At 39.8% G+C, this 17,825-nt stretch overlaps 1 protein-coding gene across 4 annotated transcripts in view; it reads left to right on the forward strand.

Annotated features, from left to right (window-relative positions):
- The window catches only part of PCYT1A (phosphate cytidylyltransferase 1A, choline), a 46,732-nt gene that overhangs the window by 24,543 nt on the left and 4,364 nt on the right, over positions 1-17,825 (forward strand). For all 4 annotated transcript variants that reach the window (XM_019651847.1, XM_019651856.1, XM_019651861.1 and 1 more), the window contains 6 exons: positions 3,602-3,701; positions 11,373-11,489; positions 12,141-12,292; positions 14,171-14,249; positions 15,182-15,324; positions 17,032-17,220. In XM_019651847.1, the coding sequence (XP_019507392.1) occupies positions 3,602-3,701; positions 11,373-11,489; positions 12,141-12,292; positions 14,171-14,249; positions 15,182-15,324; positions 17,032-17,220 (780 nt within the window). The remainder of the gene's footprint in view (positions 1-3,601; positions 3,702-11,372; positions 11,490-12,140; positions 12,293-14,170; positions 14,250-15,181; positions 15,325-17,031; positions 17,221-17,825) is intronic.

Raw genomic sequence — 17,825 nt, forward strand, 5'->3', positions numbered from 1 at the left:
CTTCCCCCTGCTCTCCTTTGAGGCCATTCCCTGCCATTCCTCTAGACTCCTCCTTCCTTAATAATATGTTTTCTTCTTTTCTGATATTTTCAGTTTCTTTCACTCCTTTTCCTCTGTCTTGAACATGTACAAATCTGCTTAATTAAAAAAAATACTGCCACTTGATCCTTCTGTTTCCTCTAAGTACCTTTCTGTTTTTTTTTATTATCTTTATGATCACAGATCTCTAATGAAAGACTATTACTAATCTATTTCCCTGTCTTCCAATTTTCTTAAAGGCACTGGTGTGCTGACTTTCACTAGTAGTAGCCTAGAAGGTCTCTATAGTCATTTGAATCTCCAATTCAAAGACTTTTCTCAGTTCTCATTTTCTTTTATCTCAATTCCTTTTAAAACTTCTCTATTCCTGATAATGGTGCTACAGTCTTATTTTCTTCACTTCAAAATCTGTTATTGTAAACTCCTTTCTTTCTCAAATGACAACATTTTTTTCTTTTTACTGTATCCCACCTAGTCTTCCTTCATAAAATCTTTTATCTGTCACCCTTCCTACTCCCACTGCAACATTAATGGAAAAATCTATAAGTCTATGTCCTTCTCTCTATAATAACCTCTGAACTGATCTGTTTCTAAGTATGCAAAATAACCAGTAGTAAATTGGGTCACTGTGCGGGTTGGGGGAGGGGGACATTTCTGATATGTAGCATTTTCTGATTTCTATGGCTGATTCAAGTTACTAATGATTTACCAACGTGCCACAGAATTCTTGAATATTTAACATCAAACTGCAGCATACCACTGGTAATAACTTTCAGAGGCACAGTAAGGCTGGTATTTTATTTACATGTACTATTGTTAATAAGCATAATTTTTTCTATTTCATTTATTTTTTATACTTTACATATATAAACATATAAATAACTTTATTGAGATATAATTTGTATACCATTATAATTCACATACCCATTTAAAGTGTGCAATTCAATAGTTTTTATAATACTCACAGAGTTGTACAACTATCATCATAGTCCATTTTAAAGCATTTTCATCACCCCAGAGAAAACCCTGTACCCATTAGCAGTCACTCCCCATTTCTGTCCAACCCTCCCAGCCCAACATAAACACTAATCCACTTTCTGTCTATAAATTTTCCTATTTTGGACATTTCATGTAAATGGAGTCATATAATAAGTGATCTTTTGTGGCTGGCTTCTTCCATTTAGCATAGTGTTTTCAAGGTTGATCAATGTTGTAGCATGTATTGTTAATACTGCATTCCTTTTTATGGCTGAATGTCATTGGTTTCTCGAGGTATAACTACATACAATAGAGTGCATAAACCTTAAGTGTACAGCTCTGTAAATGTTAACATATGTACACATCCATGTAATCACCAGTACTCCCAGAAGACTTTCTCACACCCCCCACCAGTCAGTATCTTTCCCCAAATTTCCTCTTTGTCCCCTAGCTTAGCTTTGCCTGTTCTTAACCTTCATATAGATGAAATCATAGAATATGTATTATTTTGTGAATAGCATATACTTTTAGAAATATAAATTACTGTTAAGCAACTCTTTGCGTACTAACTTCTAGAGGATAAATTGTTTAATCTGTAGGAAATCACTAATATGAGAAAATTGCACATTAGGGTACTTGATTTGGGTAAGTGATTTTAAAAAGAAATATGTTTTAATTTTAAAACCTAATTTCAAAAATTTACCCTTATCTGAAAACAAAACAAAACAATGTCTTTCCAGTCTCTGGATTCAGCTCAATCAGGATGTGATCTGTTTAGAATTTAAAATTCTAAGTAAACATCACTACAGCTCAACAGAAACTAAAGGGTTTATAAGGAATATTATGAACAACTTCATCCTCCAAAATTTGACAATTTAGATGACATTCTTAGAAAGAGACAAATTAACAAAACTGACCCAAGATGAAATACAAAATCTGAATAGACCTATCCCAAGTAAAAAAAAATTAAATTAGTCTTTAAAAATATTCCTGCGAAGACAAGTCCGGGCCCAGATGGCTTCATTGGTGAATTCTATCAAACATTTAAGGAAGAAGTGATACCAATCCTATACAAACACTTTCAGGAAATAGAGGAGGCTGTTTTATGAGGCCAAATATCAAAGTTAGGCTAAAACAGCACAAGGAAAGAAAACTACTTGTATAGTTCAAAATCCCTTACAAACTTAGGTGTAAAAATCCTTAACAAAATATTAACAAATTGAATCCAGGGACATATAAAATGATTCATACAACATGACAAGAGGGATTTCACTCAGGTATAAAAAGTTGTTTTAACATCCTAAAATCAATTAATTTAATATACCATAATTAATAAAATATAAAACAAAAACAAAATATGATTGTTTCAATAATGAAGAAAAGCATGTGACAAAATCCAACACCCAATCATTCTAAAAACTCAACAAACTACAAAAAGAAGGGAGATTTCTTAACCTGATAAAAGGCATCTCTGAAAAACTTACAGATAACATGATACACAATGATGAAAGATTGTATGCCTCCCCCCTCAAGACTGGGAAGAAGGCAAGGAAGGATATTTGTCCCTCCCACTTCTATTCAAAACTGTACGGGAGGTTCTAACTAGTGCACAAAGGGATAATAAAAGGACATTAAAGGCATCCAGATTGGAAAGAAATAAGTAAAACTGTTTTTATTCACAGATGACAGGATCTCATATGTAGAAAACCCTAGGGAATCTAGCAAACAAACTGCTAGAATTTATCATTGAGTTTAGCAAAGTCATAAGACATAAGTTCAATATATAAAGATCAACTGAAATTATACTCACATTCACACATACAAATCAATTGCATTTCTATGTACTAACAAGGAACAACCCAAAAATAAAATTAAGAAAACAGTTACATTCACAATAGCATCAAATAGAATAAAATACTTTAGAATGAATTTAACAAAAACTTTTAAGTAAGGCTTTCCTCTATAGAGGAAATAGCACAGAGGAAAACGCATACCTGCATTCTTTGCCTCTGAGTAATTGCATACAATTCATATAACTTCTCTGAACCTCGTTTTCATCATCTTTAAATTGAGAGTACTGTTGTACTACTTGTTTCACAGGGCTGTTAATAAGCATTGGAACACAGTTACAGTGCAAAGCATTACACAGATAATCATACGTAATAAAGTACAGAGAAGTTTGCCCTCCCAGGCCCCTAGATGAAGTGTTATGAAAATACACTTATGAACCTTGGCAATTTTATCACATGGAACAGGGTTGGCTGTTCTGCCGGCAGCAGAGGAGCCATCATTCTGGACCCAGTTAGTTGGGACTAAGCATAGGTTCCCAGCCACCTCGCTCAGTCTTTACCATGAAATCACCAGCAAGATGTTTATCTTGCCATAATTTACCCATTTGGTAAAAGGTTGTGCCACTTTCACTTGTCATTTTGGATGCCTTTTTTCTTCTTTATGTTATGAAGTTTTAGGAGGAATTTAATCACAGCATATTGAATAACTGTTTGTTCTTTAAAGCTGCTGTTTTTTTAGTATTTCAATTTGTACCATTGAGTTTAACTGTCTTTCCCTTCACTTTCCTCTTAAGGGCTTACGACAGCCAGCTCCGTTTTCTGATGAAATTGAAGAAGACTTTAGTAAGCCCTATGTCAGGGTAACTATGGAAGAAGCCAGCAGAGGAACTCCTTGTGAGTAAATGCCCAGTTATTTTATTATTTTACTATTGTTTTTAGCATTCCATTGTATTTATCAAATATATACCTACTCTCTATATTCTTTCCTCAGTTTACCTGTGGAGGCTAGTAGGGACAAGGTGGAGAAGTTCCTCCCATCTCCCTTGCTGTTCTATTTGGGAGGACAACTACTCCATAAGATTTCATTTTTCTTCTTAGCATATACTTGTTTGCCAGGATGATGTCACAGCTATGAGATATAGTGGAACAGAGACAATAAGATATTAATTCACCTGAGCTGGATTATAATCTTGTCTATTTTTACAAAAGTCCAAATAATATGTCAGGCTGTCACATTTTTAATAGCCTTCTGAATTGTTCCCCAAATCTTCCTTTGTATCAGTCAGCACCCTAGCTGTGATGCTATTGATGATGGAGGACAAAAATATCCCAAGTTGGGAGATGCTTATCACTTAATTTTCTCTTTATTGATATTATAATTTTCCAGTTTTTCAAAGACTCACTTTATTATTTTCAAAGCCCATGCTCTACTGGTATGCTTAGTTTACATCATATATGTGTTCTAAATGTTCTTCCTGTTTTGGGCACTTGGTTTTGGGCATCATCATAAATAGAAACTTCCATGAACATTTGTTATGAGTGCAGAGTTCTATAGGAAGCTTTCCTTACTTCTGTGTAAATTCTCCAGTTCTTCTTTTTTTTCAATCCTTTTTCAATTCTTCCAGTTACTATGGTAAGTGCTCTCTCTATTCTGTAAATGTCAGGTTGGACTCAAACCCAGGCAAACACTAGGGAGTAAGAAGCAGTTATAGCCACAAATCTATAAATTTCCAGTATATTGAAGATATTTGTGGTTATTTTTTAATTGTGTTAGTGTGTTTGCTGTCTGTAAGCAAAATACGAATGAATGCTGGACAGTGTCAGACCAGGGATCCCAATACCCCTTGACCATATCTTGGCTCTATGGAATATAGTTTTGGGGTCCTCAAAATTCCTGAGAGTGCTTTCCTTTTGCACAAGTGTTTAGATACAGCTCATATTGATCACAACCCTTCTAATTTATAATGTGATTTTTTTTGGGTTTGCCTCCCCTGTGTAATAGGAAGGCTAATGAGGCAGGTAAAATGATAACAAGGAAAAACAGGTTATAAGTATCAGGGTGTAATGGTGACAGGTCAGATTTCAAAATACCATCAGACAGTTCAAGGATCACATTCAGATGTGATAGTAGTATGCTGAGGGCAGGAACTTTTCATGTACTCCCTAATGATACAGATTCAGAATGCAGTAACCTTGCTCAGATCAGATCACTTTAGTTGTATTACTCAGCTTATTGCTAGTCTATCCATATCACTTGTGGTACATAAAAGCTATGTATATGTATATGTGCTTTAAACAAGTTTAGAAGCTTATAATTAGCAAACACTAATAAATCTAATCAAAAAAATTTTAGAATAATAGAATTTTACAAGTTCAATTTTGAGATAATCTACTTTATAGCCACTTGAATTTTATTTTTTATTTTTTTAAAGCGCTGATAAAGTAGTTTATTCGAAAAGATAATACATTTTAAAGAGTAGAAGTAGGCCCGAGCAGTAGAGACCGAGCAGTAGAGAATAGCTCAAGGGCCCATTATTAGAAGAGAAATTACATTCCAAAGAGTTTGGAGCAGGCCACGCACAAAGGCGAGGCTCAAAGGGCTTGAAAAGGAATAAGCGGTCAAGAGAGCAGGGCGTCCAAAAAGGGAAAAAGGCTCGACGCCACTTTATTATATACATGAAGAAAGTAAGGTCCATAGAAACTTAGAAATGAAATCTCCCATACAGTAAAACAAATAATTAGTGATAGAATTGAAGCTGAAACCTAAGTTTTTCCATCTTTATGTTCTTTTCACCCTGGAGTGGTGCTACTGTTTGTAGATATTAGTTATAAACAATAGAAGGCCATCCTAACAAACTGATTGTATTTTAGGCAGTATAGATAGTCACAAATTAGCCTATGAAATTTGACGGTCTAATTCTATCTCTGGTTTTTCTCCTAAATCTCATTCTTCCTGTTTATTTTTATGTTAAATAGCCAAGTAACTGAATTCATGTCAGTTCCGGACTAGGGATAAATCAGTAATGAATCTACATACACATGTCATAGTGAATTTTAAACCAACAATTGGTACAAGGAGGCATCCCTCCCTCTGCCCCCAGGTTTTCATTTGGGAGGTTCAAGGAGTACAAGAGGGAAGGTTGTATAATCCAGGAGAAAACTCCACTACCCAGAGAAAAAACAAATATTACTTGAGAGATGAGAAGATCATCTCTTTTGAAAACTGGACACACAAAAAAAAGCTATATGTTCTCTTAGAGAAAGGAAGGAAACAGCAGAGTCTGAAGGGCAATGGAAATCTGTTAGAGACAAAATGATTCAGTGATAGGTATTTGCGAGACCGTATCAAAAGAGACAATAAATTGAATTGCAGGTCTGTTCTGTCTGAAGGAGAACATCTAATTACTCAGCCAGCAGTAGTGCAAGTAGTATAATCCAAATTAGGACCATCTTGAGAATGAAAGGGGCTGCTTTTAATAATATGCTGAGACAACGGATGTAAATCAGGTTTTATGTCTGTTATCCTGGCCAATAGCCACTTGGTAAATGAAAGGATAATTTATGCTTTCTCCCCAGATTTTCTAGTTCAACAGTGGCCTCTTCTGGCCATTTGGATAATATGCCAGTCTGGGTTCACCAAAGACTTGGGGTTAAGTCCTAGGAAATTGAGAAGTTGGGAGGCTGGAGAAATGCTGAGGAGGACAAGAGGCACATCTGGGGTTGGTCCGACAAAAAGGATTCATTGGTGACATGGCCTAATATGGGATGATTACTGGCAGACAGCCACTCCATCAACAGCATTCTAGGCTATTGCCACCATCTAGGAAGTGTGTTTATTGAGCTAAATCTTCCTCATTTCACTTTACCCTTGCTGTACACGAATGGCAAAGAAATAACAAAACACTCTTAATTTTTTAATTTTATCGTTTGTCTTTTAGGATCAAATAAAGTAAGATCATAGCCACTCTGGACTTGTTTAGGAAAGATGGAAGTATGTTATTTACTTCATGGTCATAATTTCTAGGATGTAGATGAGGGATTATACTACTCAGATTTTGTTTTGTTTTGCTTTATCTTTTTTTCTCTCACTGCCTCTTTCATCAGGTTTTTATTCAAAATTAGCTGTCCAAACTGATTTGACCTTTATGGAATAAACAAATTTCAGCTTATGCCACTGGCTTCTTTTCTTCCATGATGGGTTTCTTTTCTGCAGGCTTTTTATCAGCTGCTGGTTTCTTGGTAGCTTCAGCCATTTTTCTCACCATGGGCTTCTGCTTTGTAACACCAACAGCCTTCTTTCTTCCCTACCACTGGCTTCTTGCCTGGAACCTCCTTCTCATCAGATTCAGCTTCTAGCGCTGCACTGCTGCTGCTGCTGCTGCGTATTCCATCCGGAGCTAGTGGTTCTTGGCCTGGTGAAGAATGGTGTTCCGGCGAGTGGTCTTTGCATGTGGGTTTAGCTTCAACCTGGTTCTTGGGTTTTTCAGTGGATTCTTCTCAGGACTCTGCGATGAATCTTCTTGCATGGTACTTGGAGGGCTCTTTGGATCTCTGGGCTTTTCAAGATTCTGCTAAGCTCTATATTCAGTGTCTTGTGCATGGGAAGGTTGTCGTTACTCTTCAGGGAGGCAGCTTTACGCTAAGTGCCATACAGAACATCTAACTTGCAGAAAGCACTTTCAGTCCAAGTGCAGAAACTGCCCACATGCCCATCCAGGAGCAAGTTTCAAAATGTTCAGTTTGCCCCTTCAGCCGCGGCAGCCATTGGGAGCAGCAGCCATGGCTCTGCGCTACCCCATGGCTGTGGCCACAAGGTGACCAAGGACATGAGTAAGCAGAGTTGTAGCCGCTGCTGCAGGCGCCTCACCAAGCACACCAAGTTCACGCGGGACGTGATCCGAAAAGTGTGCGGCTTTGCCCCCTATGAGCGCATTCCATGGAGCTGCTCAAGGTCTTTAAGGACAAACGGGTCCTGAAGTTCATCAAGAAAAGGGTGGGACACACATCTGTGTGAAGAGGAAGAGAGAGAGCTGAGCGGTGTCCTTGCAGCTGTGAGGAAGGCAACAGCCAGGAAGGACTGAGTCCCATCCCCTCTTTTCAGAAACAAAACAAACACAAATGTTCAGTTTACTTACACTAAGCAGTGTAATTCCAGGGATGTTTCTAAAGGCTTTGATGATGCCATTGTCCTTATTATACAGGGGTGTGCCAAAAAAATGTATACAAGTGGACACTTTGGTCAACGTTGCTCAAGCAGTAGTTCACCGTAATCAGAAGTGTCTGGATGCTGATGGTAACCACTTTGAGCACCTCCTATAATTGCAGACGTCAAACATGACTTGTATTCATCTTTGTTTTTATTGGTGTGTGTGTGTGTGTGTGTGTGTGTGTATGTATATGTATATATATATATATTTTTTAAAGATTTTATTGGGGAATCGGGGGAAGGGGAACAGACAAGTTGCTATCCTTTTTGTTCTTCAGTCTAGTTGTGGAGGACGTCGCTTCACTGGCCCATGTTGGTATTATCATTGCGCTCTTCCCGGGTAAGGCAGATCGGTCGCCAGCCTCTGGACGGCCGCTCACGGAAGCTCTTGGCAGCTCACACTGGGCTGCCGGCCACTCACGCTGGCTGCCAGCTACATACGGTAGCTTATGGCAGCCCACTGCAGCAGGGGCTGCAGCCTACGCTGTCGCCAGTGCCTCACAGCAGCCCAGCTCCAGGTCGAGCTGTTGTTCATCATCTTAGCTGTGGAGGGCAGTGTCACTGGCCCTCATGTGGGATCCAAACTGGGGCCCTGCTGCTCAGAGCTGGCATCCCAAGCCAGCTCTTAACCAATGTGCCACTCGGCCGGCCCTTTATTGGTATATATTGAGTATTACAATTAATACAGTTTTTTCCTTGCTTAAAATGTGTGTACATTTTTTTGGCACCCTGTGTAGATGACGCAAGGTTCCCCTGTGCTGGATACAACCATGGTTTCTCACTTTGCCCTTGCCATCTCTCATTCACTGAGGGGCCTGGACCTTTTGTTATCATTCCAGGCCTTAAGTTTCTTAAGAAGAAAAACAGCCTCCTTGGTCTTTTTGTAGCCTTCAGCTTTATCTTCAACCACCAAAGGAGGTTCAGGAACTTCCTCAATAAAGATGACCTTTAGACATGACCAGTGCTGGTAAGGCTGAGGCAGCTAAGGCAGAGCAGATGGCATATTGCTTCTCACTTTTGTGTTGTGTTCACTCTGCAGTGCCAACGGCGCCACGTTTTTGTTGGTGCAAATATGCAGTGCCCACGACACATATTGCCAAAAGCACCCTGGCCAGAACAATGAGTCCCACCACCTTGAACTCTGGGAATTCGAGCCACAGCTCTGCCAGTACCACACGACTCAGCACTGGTTTGATGACCTGCTAATTCACTGACAGCCTAGAGCTGTTGTTTTTGCATAAGTTGGTATGAACAGAATTCACAATATCTGGCCAAATGGGAGTCTTGAACACAGCAGGCAATGACATTTTTGCCACATGATTCCTCCTTTTTGGAGTACACCGATATCAGCGGACAAGCAATCTTTTGCTTTCTAATAGATGAAGAAACTAAGGCTTAAAGAGGTTAAGATTACAGAGGAAGGAGGCTGGTTGGCAAACTTAACCCTCCGTTGGGTGCAACTGATCTCACAGATGCATTGCACACAAATTTTCAAATATCTAACAGTTAACTTAAGTATTGTGGCTCATTGCTTCTGTATCATCCCCCTCTATCGTAACCTATCGCCAGTCGTGTTTGTGACTTAGTACAGTAAAGACGTATTTCATAGCAGCGTCTTTGTGTGCAATGAATCTGTGAGATCAGTTGTGCCCGATGGAGGATTAAGCTATAACCTTTCTGACTCTTTAACCCACCATATTATTTCTCCGGTTTTCATTGTACTGGTGTATATTTATTTTATTTAAAAATTTGATTTCCTGTATAAAATCAATATATTCCCATGGCCTAGCATTCATAAAGTACAAAAAGGGTATAGAGTGAAATGTCTCCCTTTGACCACTGTCTCATAACCACACAGTATCGGTTTTATAGGCAACCATCTTTACCAACGTCTTGTGGATATCTAAGCAAATAACAAAAAATGTCCTCCCACCTTTTTAGTGGGTGTATCATGGTATATTCAGTCTGCCATTGATATTTAGGTTGTTTCCAAACTTTTGCTATTACAAACAACACTGCAATGAATAATATATATTTTTACACATATATCTGTGAGAAAAGTTCCTAGAATTGGAGTAGCTGGGCCAAAGGGTATAAGCATTTGTCATTTGTCTTTTGATAGGTATTGACTAATTGCCCTTCTTAAGTTGTACCAAATTTATATTTCTATTAGCAATGTGTGATTTCTCAGTTTAAAAGCTACTTGATTATGGATAAAACTGTCTGGAAAGAAAAGTCCATGAACCTCCTGAGAACCAGTTTCCTCCCCGCTTGAGTCGCTGTCCTCAGGGCAGGAGGGAGATACATCTTACCCCTGCCTTCAGTCTGGCGTGTCTGATGAGACTGGCCCTTCTCTCTCAGAACGATGTAGATGCTCCTACTCTTGTTTCCTGCTGCGACAGTGAAATAGCTCTCCCTTTGTTCACATAGTGGGAATATGTTACTAGGACTCAGATTTATCATTTGAAGCATGATGAACCATTGTATAAATTTTATTTTCAATGTTTTTTCAGCTTGGAATTAATCTTAGACCCCAGGAGATCATTTCCTGGCTTTTCTTTTATAATCTACTACCATGAAAAATACATTGACAGTCAGTTTTTTATTATTGTCACTAATGGAGAGGAGAAGAGGAAAAGCTCTAATATAAAGTTCTAAAATATTTATATTTGATTTTCAAACACTTAGGATACTGAGAAAGTGTACCATCATGCTCACTGTCAAGGAGAAGTGCTTGAAGGAATTCCATCTGTTGTCACAGAGCAGGTGTTGAGGGTAAATCTGGGACTGAGAAGCAATACATTGATAAATGGCGCCTACCTGCCGTCTTTCTCAATCTCACCTTTCTGGATTATTCCTTACTATGGGCAATAGCAGGAAGGTTTATTTTCAAAGAAAAGCATTATTCATTAGTAATCAAGGCAGCTTGAAAATGAGAGAACAACCAGCCAGAGTATAGTCTAGCTATCCTCTGTTTAAACATAACTGAAGTTTAAATACAAATTGAAGGTGAGAATTTTGAAGTTTTGGGTGTATGTATTGTTTAACCCTTCCCCTTCACTTCTAAAATAACTAAGAAAAAGCAACCATCAAATCCAGTTACCTGAGAAGTTTGATACAACCAGGCTAACAAGGAAAGTTAGTGAATTCGATGCCCAGAAGGTCTTTGTAGACAAGGAAGTCTGTGATGTTATTCCTCACAACCCCAGTCCACCCTCAAATCTGGGTGACTATTCAGAGAACGCTGTAAGAGAGGGGTATGCAGGGATGGAGCAGTCACATAGTGCCATTGCATTTGTCAAATATGAGATATTGAATCACAGTGTATTTCTGTGACAAATTCTTTCTTTTGGATTTAGGTGAGCGGCCTGTGAGAGTTTATGCAGATGGAATATTTGACTTATTTCATTCTGGTCATGCCCGGGCTCTGATGCAAGCAAAGAACCTTTTCCCTAATACATACCTCATTGTGGGAGGTAAGAGAGCATCTGATGACTTTAGATGCTGCCCAGAAAAATAATTACAGTAGCCTTTTTCTCCTGTTTTTATAACCTGAGTATACTGGCTCTTACTTTGGTTTTTAAGTGAGGGATATAGTACAACCTCTCTAAAACATAAAGTATATAAACCAGAGAGAGAAGTTCAATGTGTATCTCACTATTCTTAGCCGAGTTTCTGCAGTCATGGGAGCAACACTGACCTCTATTTCCTGCATAAGAACAGCATTTACTCTGCATTTCATTTTCATTTTGAATCAACTGAATTACAAAAGTCTGCTAAGCAAATGTTCTGTGATCCAGTCTTATAAAAATATAACAAAAAAACATTTTTGAAAACTTAAAATGATGCAGAAATACACAGCAGGATCATGTCAAAGCCAGAGATCTCAGAGCCTTGTTGGATCCTCTCTTCTCCAAAATGTGAAAATACTGTATAGTGAGTGTCGCTCCCAAAAGTGCATCTTGGATTAGGAAAAGCATTGGTACCCAGACTGAGCTACACCCAGAAGGTTTTTCTCCAGGTGGGGAGAATGGCTACAGTCCTAGAAAATGGGAGAGGTTGGTGACTGAGGAATGGTTTAGCATAGGGGACTGTGACTTAACAACTTTATAATGTGGTGAACTCAGTTTGCAGTGATGAGCTAACGCACAACTTCAAAGGCTTCACAGTGATGAACGAAAATGAACGCTACGATGCGGTACAGCACTGCCGCTATGTGGACGAGGTGGTGAGGAATGCCCCCTGGACCCTGACACCAGAGTTCCTGGCAGAACACCGGGTAAGAGACTGAGCACATGGCCTCATTCCCTGTTCTGGAATTCTCCCAACTCTCAAGGCTTCTGGCACTTGGCCTAGTTTTCCACTAGCCTTATTTTGCTTTTACCCTCTATGTAAATTTCACATAGAGGAGATGACAGTAATATTGCTAATAATAATAGTCATCCCTGACATTTATATGGGTTTGATGGTTAACAAGCTCTTTTACATCCATTATATTTCATTTGCTCTCCCTATAACAATCCTGTTGGGTAATTATTGTTTCCACTTTATATATGAGAACAAGACCAGAGAGACCAAATAACTGTGTCCAGGTCACACTGTAGCAGGACTAGAAATTGAACTGTCCAGCTATGGGATTTCCTACCTCCCACCCCACCCCCCAACACACACACTGTAGGTGTGTCCATCCTCCTAGCATACCAGTCTCTTTAGAATATACATGTATATACATGTCCCCAGCGATGCTCTCAAGGAGTTCACATTCCAGGATATAAGATAGATAGACATAGACTTCTCTTATGTTGACTTAAGTTTAGTTTTAGGGCTTTGATTTTGGGCTAGAAGTTGTGTGGGATCAGAAACCAGGGAGGTTTCTCACATTCACTCAGTGAGTTAGTACTATAAAACCCCTTACCTCCTTTTAATCCTCCCACATTAAAACAACAAGTTTCCTACAAAAGGTATAAAAGATGAGAGGGATTTATCAGGTCAGGTTGGAGGCCCTCAAGCTTGAGGCACCAGCAAACATATTGTGAGTTCTCTACAGGGGTGTGTGGAATGTTGAAGGAAAGAACAAAGGTAGCTAAAGTGCTTCCAAAGCGATACTTGGGTAGGCCTGAAGTAAGGGTATTTGTTATAACTATTTAGAATTGGGACACACCTTTTGTAGTTTTCTAGCTTTTTTACATCAACACTTAGCAGCCAGTGGTACCAAAAGTAATCAGCAAGATTGTTCTCAGTAACACAGCCTGGCAGGCCCAGCAGAGGAGGTTAGAGGAACTTCCAACTTCCCTTTTCTTCTTGTAGCAGTTGCTTGCCCACCATTCTTGGTTTCACTTTGCTGCCTAAGGATCTCTGATAGTTCGTGGGTAATTGAGATGTTAGCTCAAGTCCCTGACAGTCCTGAGGAGCATGCTTCACACCACAGTGGCTTCTGAGAATTGGGTGCAGTGGTGTTAGCAATTATCTTAGCAAATGGCCTATTCAGGAAGGAGTCGATATGTGAGGTTTAGCATGTTTCTCAGAAAGATTATTGATCCCAGTGCCAATGATCTCTTTGTTGCAAGACAGTAACAAAATAGTAGATCCTGAGACTTTTTAAAGTCTTTCATGGCTTTCGGTTTTGTATTTCTCAGGAGTACAGATATATCTATTCTAGTAAAAGGGCTCTTGATTGTATTTTTATATTCCCACTCATCTCATGGACTGGGAGAGAAACCAGTTCACAAAGAAGTGACCTCTTTCTCATACTTTTAGAAACCCTTATTTGACCAATTCTTACAGACCCAGGAGGATGGGGAGATTTCCTTGGCTCCATTCACTAATTAGCACACTAGCAAACCCTACAGTCCTATTTTCCAAGTATGGTGACTGGCATACAGTTTGAGCATAGTACCTCTAGTAGACCAGGAGAAATAGCTAAAAAAACCCCCACAAAACTAGCTGACTTTATATTTATGATCCATAAATAATTAGGTTGGGTGAGCTTGTAAATGAATCGTGGAATTTATGAGCAAAGCAAAGAGAGATAAAGAGAAAAATGTCCATTTGAGGCCTGGCCTCTCCTTGTTTTCCTATTTGTGGGTCTGAGAGTATTTACTGGTTCTTTCTGAATGGCAGTTATCCTGGGTTTTAAATGGTATTTCCTTATTTTCAGATTGATTTTGTAGCCCATGATGACATCCCTTATTCTTCTGCTGGTAGTGATGATGTTTACAAGCACATCAAGGAAGCAGGTGAGTAAGTTGATATGAATCCTCACTTTATGGAGCCTCAGGGGCAGTGACAGAGATTCAACCACATAGCTACTTTCAGAGAAAAATTTATACACTGAGAAAGTCAACATCCACTTTCAGGTCACACTTTGGATAAGAGGTTAAAGTGAGCGTAACACTGACATCCATCAATTCCCCGCCTAAACATCTACTTTTTTTTTTTTAAGATTTTATTGGGGAATTGGGGGAGGGGAACAGCGCTGGGGAATCGGGGAAGGGGAACAGACAAGTTGCTGTCCTTTTGTTCTTCAGTCTAGTTGTGGAGGACGTCGCTCCACTGGCCCATGTTGGTATTATCATTGCGCTCTTCCTGGCTCAGGCAGATAGGTCGCCAGCCTCTGGATGGCCACTCATGGCGGCTCTTGGCAGCTCGCACTGGCTGCTGGCCGATGAGCTGCCAGCCACACATGGTAGCTTATGGCAGCCCACTGCAGCAGGGGCTGCAGCCTACACCATCACCGGCGCCTCACAGCAGCCCAGCTCCAGGTCGAGCTATTGTTCACCATCTTAGCTGTGGAGGGCAGTGTCACTGGCCCTCATGTGGGATCTGAACTGGGCCCCTGCTGCTCAGAGCTGGCATCCCAAGCCAGCTCTTAACCAATGCGCCACTCGGCCAGCCCCTAAACATCTACTTTTGATATCTCTTAATTTTAGGAAACCTTTCTGTAGCCCCATAGTTTTCCTAATATTAGAGCCATATAGCTCCTCCTTTCCTTAACCCCTATTCTTTGATTCACTCCTCTTTCTGTATCATCAGTATCTCCACAGTTCCCTTAGTAATAGCAGATTCTGCTTCTTGAGGAAAGGAAAGGAATATTGCTCCCAGTTTACATCTAGCCCTACTGCCTGAGCTAACCAGACTGTCACAGTGTTTGTATGTGTTCTTGGGTTAGGCATGTTTGCTCCAACACAGAGGACAGAAGGGATCTCCACATCAGACATCATCACCCGAATTGTCCGGGACTATGATGTGTATGCCAGACGGAACCTACAGAGGGGCTACACGGCAAAGGAGCTCAATGTCAGCTTTATCAATGTGAGTTCCAACCTCATGCCAGAGTTCTCTGGTCCTACAGAACATAACGCTGCCTTCCACTTCATCTGAGCTGAACTTGCTTTTCAGCCTGCTGTAATTATCACCTACTCAAGCTCAGTGAACGCTTCTTTGCAGGTAACACTGTGCTAAGCTCTTTACAAAGAGATTAAAACAGAGGCATTTTCTGTCTTTATGCTCTAGTATCAACACATTGATATCAGGACACACAGCCAATTAAATGAATAGTACAATATGTATATCAAATACCTTTAAAACAGTGGTTCTTAGCCATTTTTTTTTTTTGGTGGTCTTTGAAAATCTGATGAAAGCTGTGGATCCTCTCTCTGTGTGGATAGTGACACACAACATTTTGCATGCAATTTCTCAGGACACGTGGACCTAAGCTTTAGTTTACCATGCTCCCTCACCTGCTCCCAGCTCTGTGAATTAGGACTAGGTGAAATGATTTCATCTAAATATGATTTATCTGTGCAGATAAACCCTAGCCATTGCTAACCACCTACTACAGAATCTATTTTCAGGTGCTTAAAAATCCTAAACATATTCCCTTTCCTCTTTATGATCAGGAAATTATGAGAATATTTTTCCATTTGACTAAAAACTCTCCTCTGTATGCTCTATCCCCAAAAGGTTCATAACATTTTCTCTTATCTTTAGGGAAGCTGGTAAAGAGTATCATCTTTATTTTGTGAATGAGCAAACACACCTCAAAATACTAAAACAACTTTTTAAAAATTATAGAATAAGCCAATGATAGAGGGGAAAAAAATCCAGTACAACAATTGAATGAAGTAAAAGATCTACTACTTTCACTTTCAGCCTGTTATAGTTGGCTTATTCTTTTTTTAAAGATTTTTATTGGGGAATTGGGGGGATGGGAACAGCACTGGGGAATTGGGGGAAGGGGAACAGACAAGTTGCTGTCATTTTGTTCTTCAGTCTAGTTGTGGAGGACATTGCTTCACTGGCCCAAGTTGGCACCATCATTGCGCTCTTCCCGGGCGAGGCAGATCAGTCGCCGGCTTCTGGACGGCCGCTCACAGCAGCTGCTGGCCGCTCACGCTGGCTGCTGGCCACACACGGTCACCCATGGCAGCCCACTGCAACAGGGGCTGCAACCTACGCCGTCGCCGGCGACTCACGGCAGCCCAGCTCCAGGTTGAGCTGTTGTTCAGCATCTTAGCTGTAGAGGGCAGTGTCACTGGCCCTCATATGTGGGATCCAAACAGGGGCCCTCTGGCGTCCCAAGCCAGTTCTTAACCATCGCGCCACTCGGCCAGCCCTGGCTTATTCTTGGCAATATTGTGCAGTGATCTTTTAGCTGCCTTTACATCTCCGTCTAGTTAGGGGTTTCGGCTATGAAGGGCATGTTTATGTTCTAAGTTTATGTTTTATCTTTAAAAAGTGTGATTTCATTTGATGAGATACATGTTACTGGGCCTACCCTATAGATTTAGTTTAGTCCCGGGCTTCTACAAAGTTAGAATTATAACACTTTTGTATAAGATTACCATCCAGAGCATATCTTATCTGTTATTATGCTAAAGAAGTGTGGGCTAGATTAAAGCAAAGTGAAATTCTAAAGACTAAAAAGAATATTAATAGAATGCCAACACATATTTTTTTCCCCCCTTTGGTATGGAAGGTCAGAGTATTATTTCTCAACACAGTTATTTCTTTACCTAGGAGAAGAAATACCACTTGCAGGAGCGGGTTGACAAAGTAAAGAAGAAAGTGAAAGATGTGGAAGAAAAGTCAAAAGAATTTGTTCAGAAGGTAGAGGAAAAGAGCATTGACCTCATTCAGAAATGGGAGGAGAAATCCCGAGAATTCATTGGAAGTTTCCTGGAAATGTTTGGTCCAGAAGGAGCGCTGGTATGTTCTTTTCTGCTGGACAGTTTAGGGATTTTTAGGGGATTCTCTCTCATGCTGTGGAAAGAATTATAGAATCCTTGACCAGAAAGGGACGTTGGCATTAAGAAGTTATCTAATCTGTTCCCTTTATTGGGCACAGATTAGATAACTTAACTCTATTTCAGCTATCCCCCAAAAGTTCTTTAAAATCTTTACAGAAAGAGGTTACATATTCTCCTAAATTATTTTGCCAGCTCTTTATCAATGTCCAAACCTGGTGACAAGATAAATGAGTAGCCTTGTCCAACTTGCTTTTCTACATTATGGTTTTAAATAGAAGGAAAGGAAAGAACAAAGAACAGTAAAAAGAAAGCTGCCTCCACTATGAACAGCTGCTACAGGATTGATGGTTGAGGTGGGATTTCTGTCCTTGAGGAGCAGCAAGGTCTTTTCAAGCCAAATAAAGGGTATATACAAGTGAGCCCTAGGTTAGATATAAGGAAGGACCTGAGAGTGAGGGAGTTTGGATACCAGCATAGCTTATTCAAGGAGAATGGGGAATTGCTTTTTTCAGAGAACTCTTAAAACTAGGATAGGTACCCTTTGGTCTGAGTTCCTTTGTTTTT

Source organism: Hipposideros armiger, unplaced genomic scaffold (genome assembly GCF_001890085.2).
Source record: "Hipposideros armiger isolate ML-2016 unplaced genomic scaffold, ASM189008v1 scaffold_8, whole genome shotgun sequence".
In the NCBI taxonomy this organism is placed as follows: domain Eukaryota; kingdom Metazoa; phylum Chordata; class Mammalia; order Chiroptera; family Hipposideridae; genus Hipposideros; species Hipposideros armiger.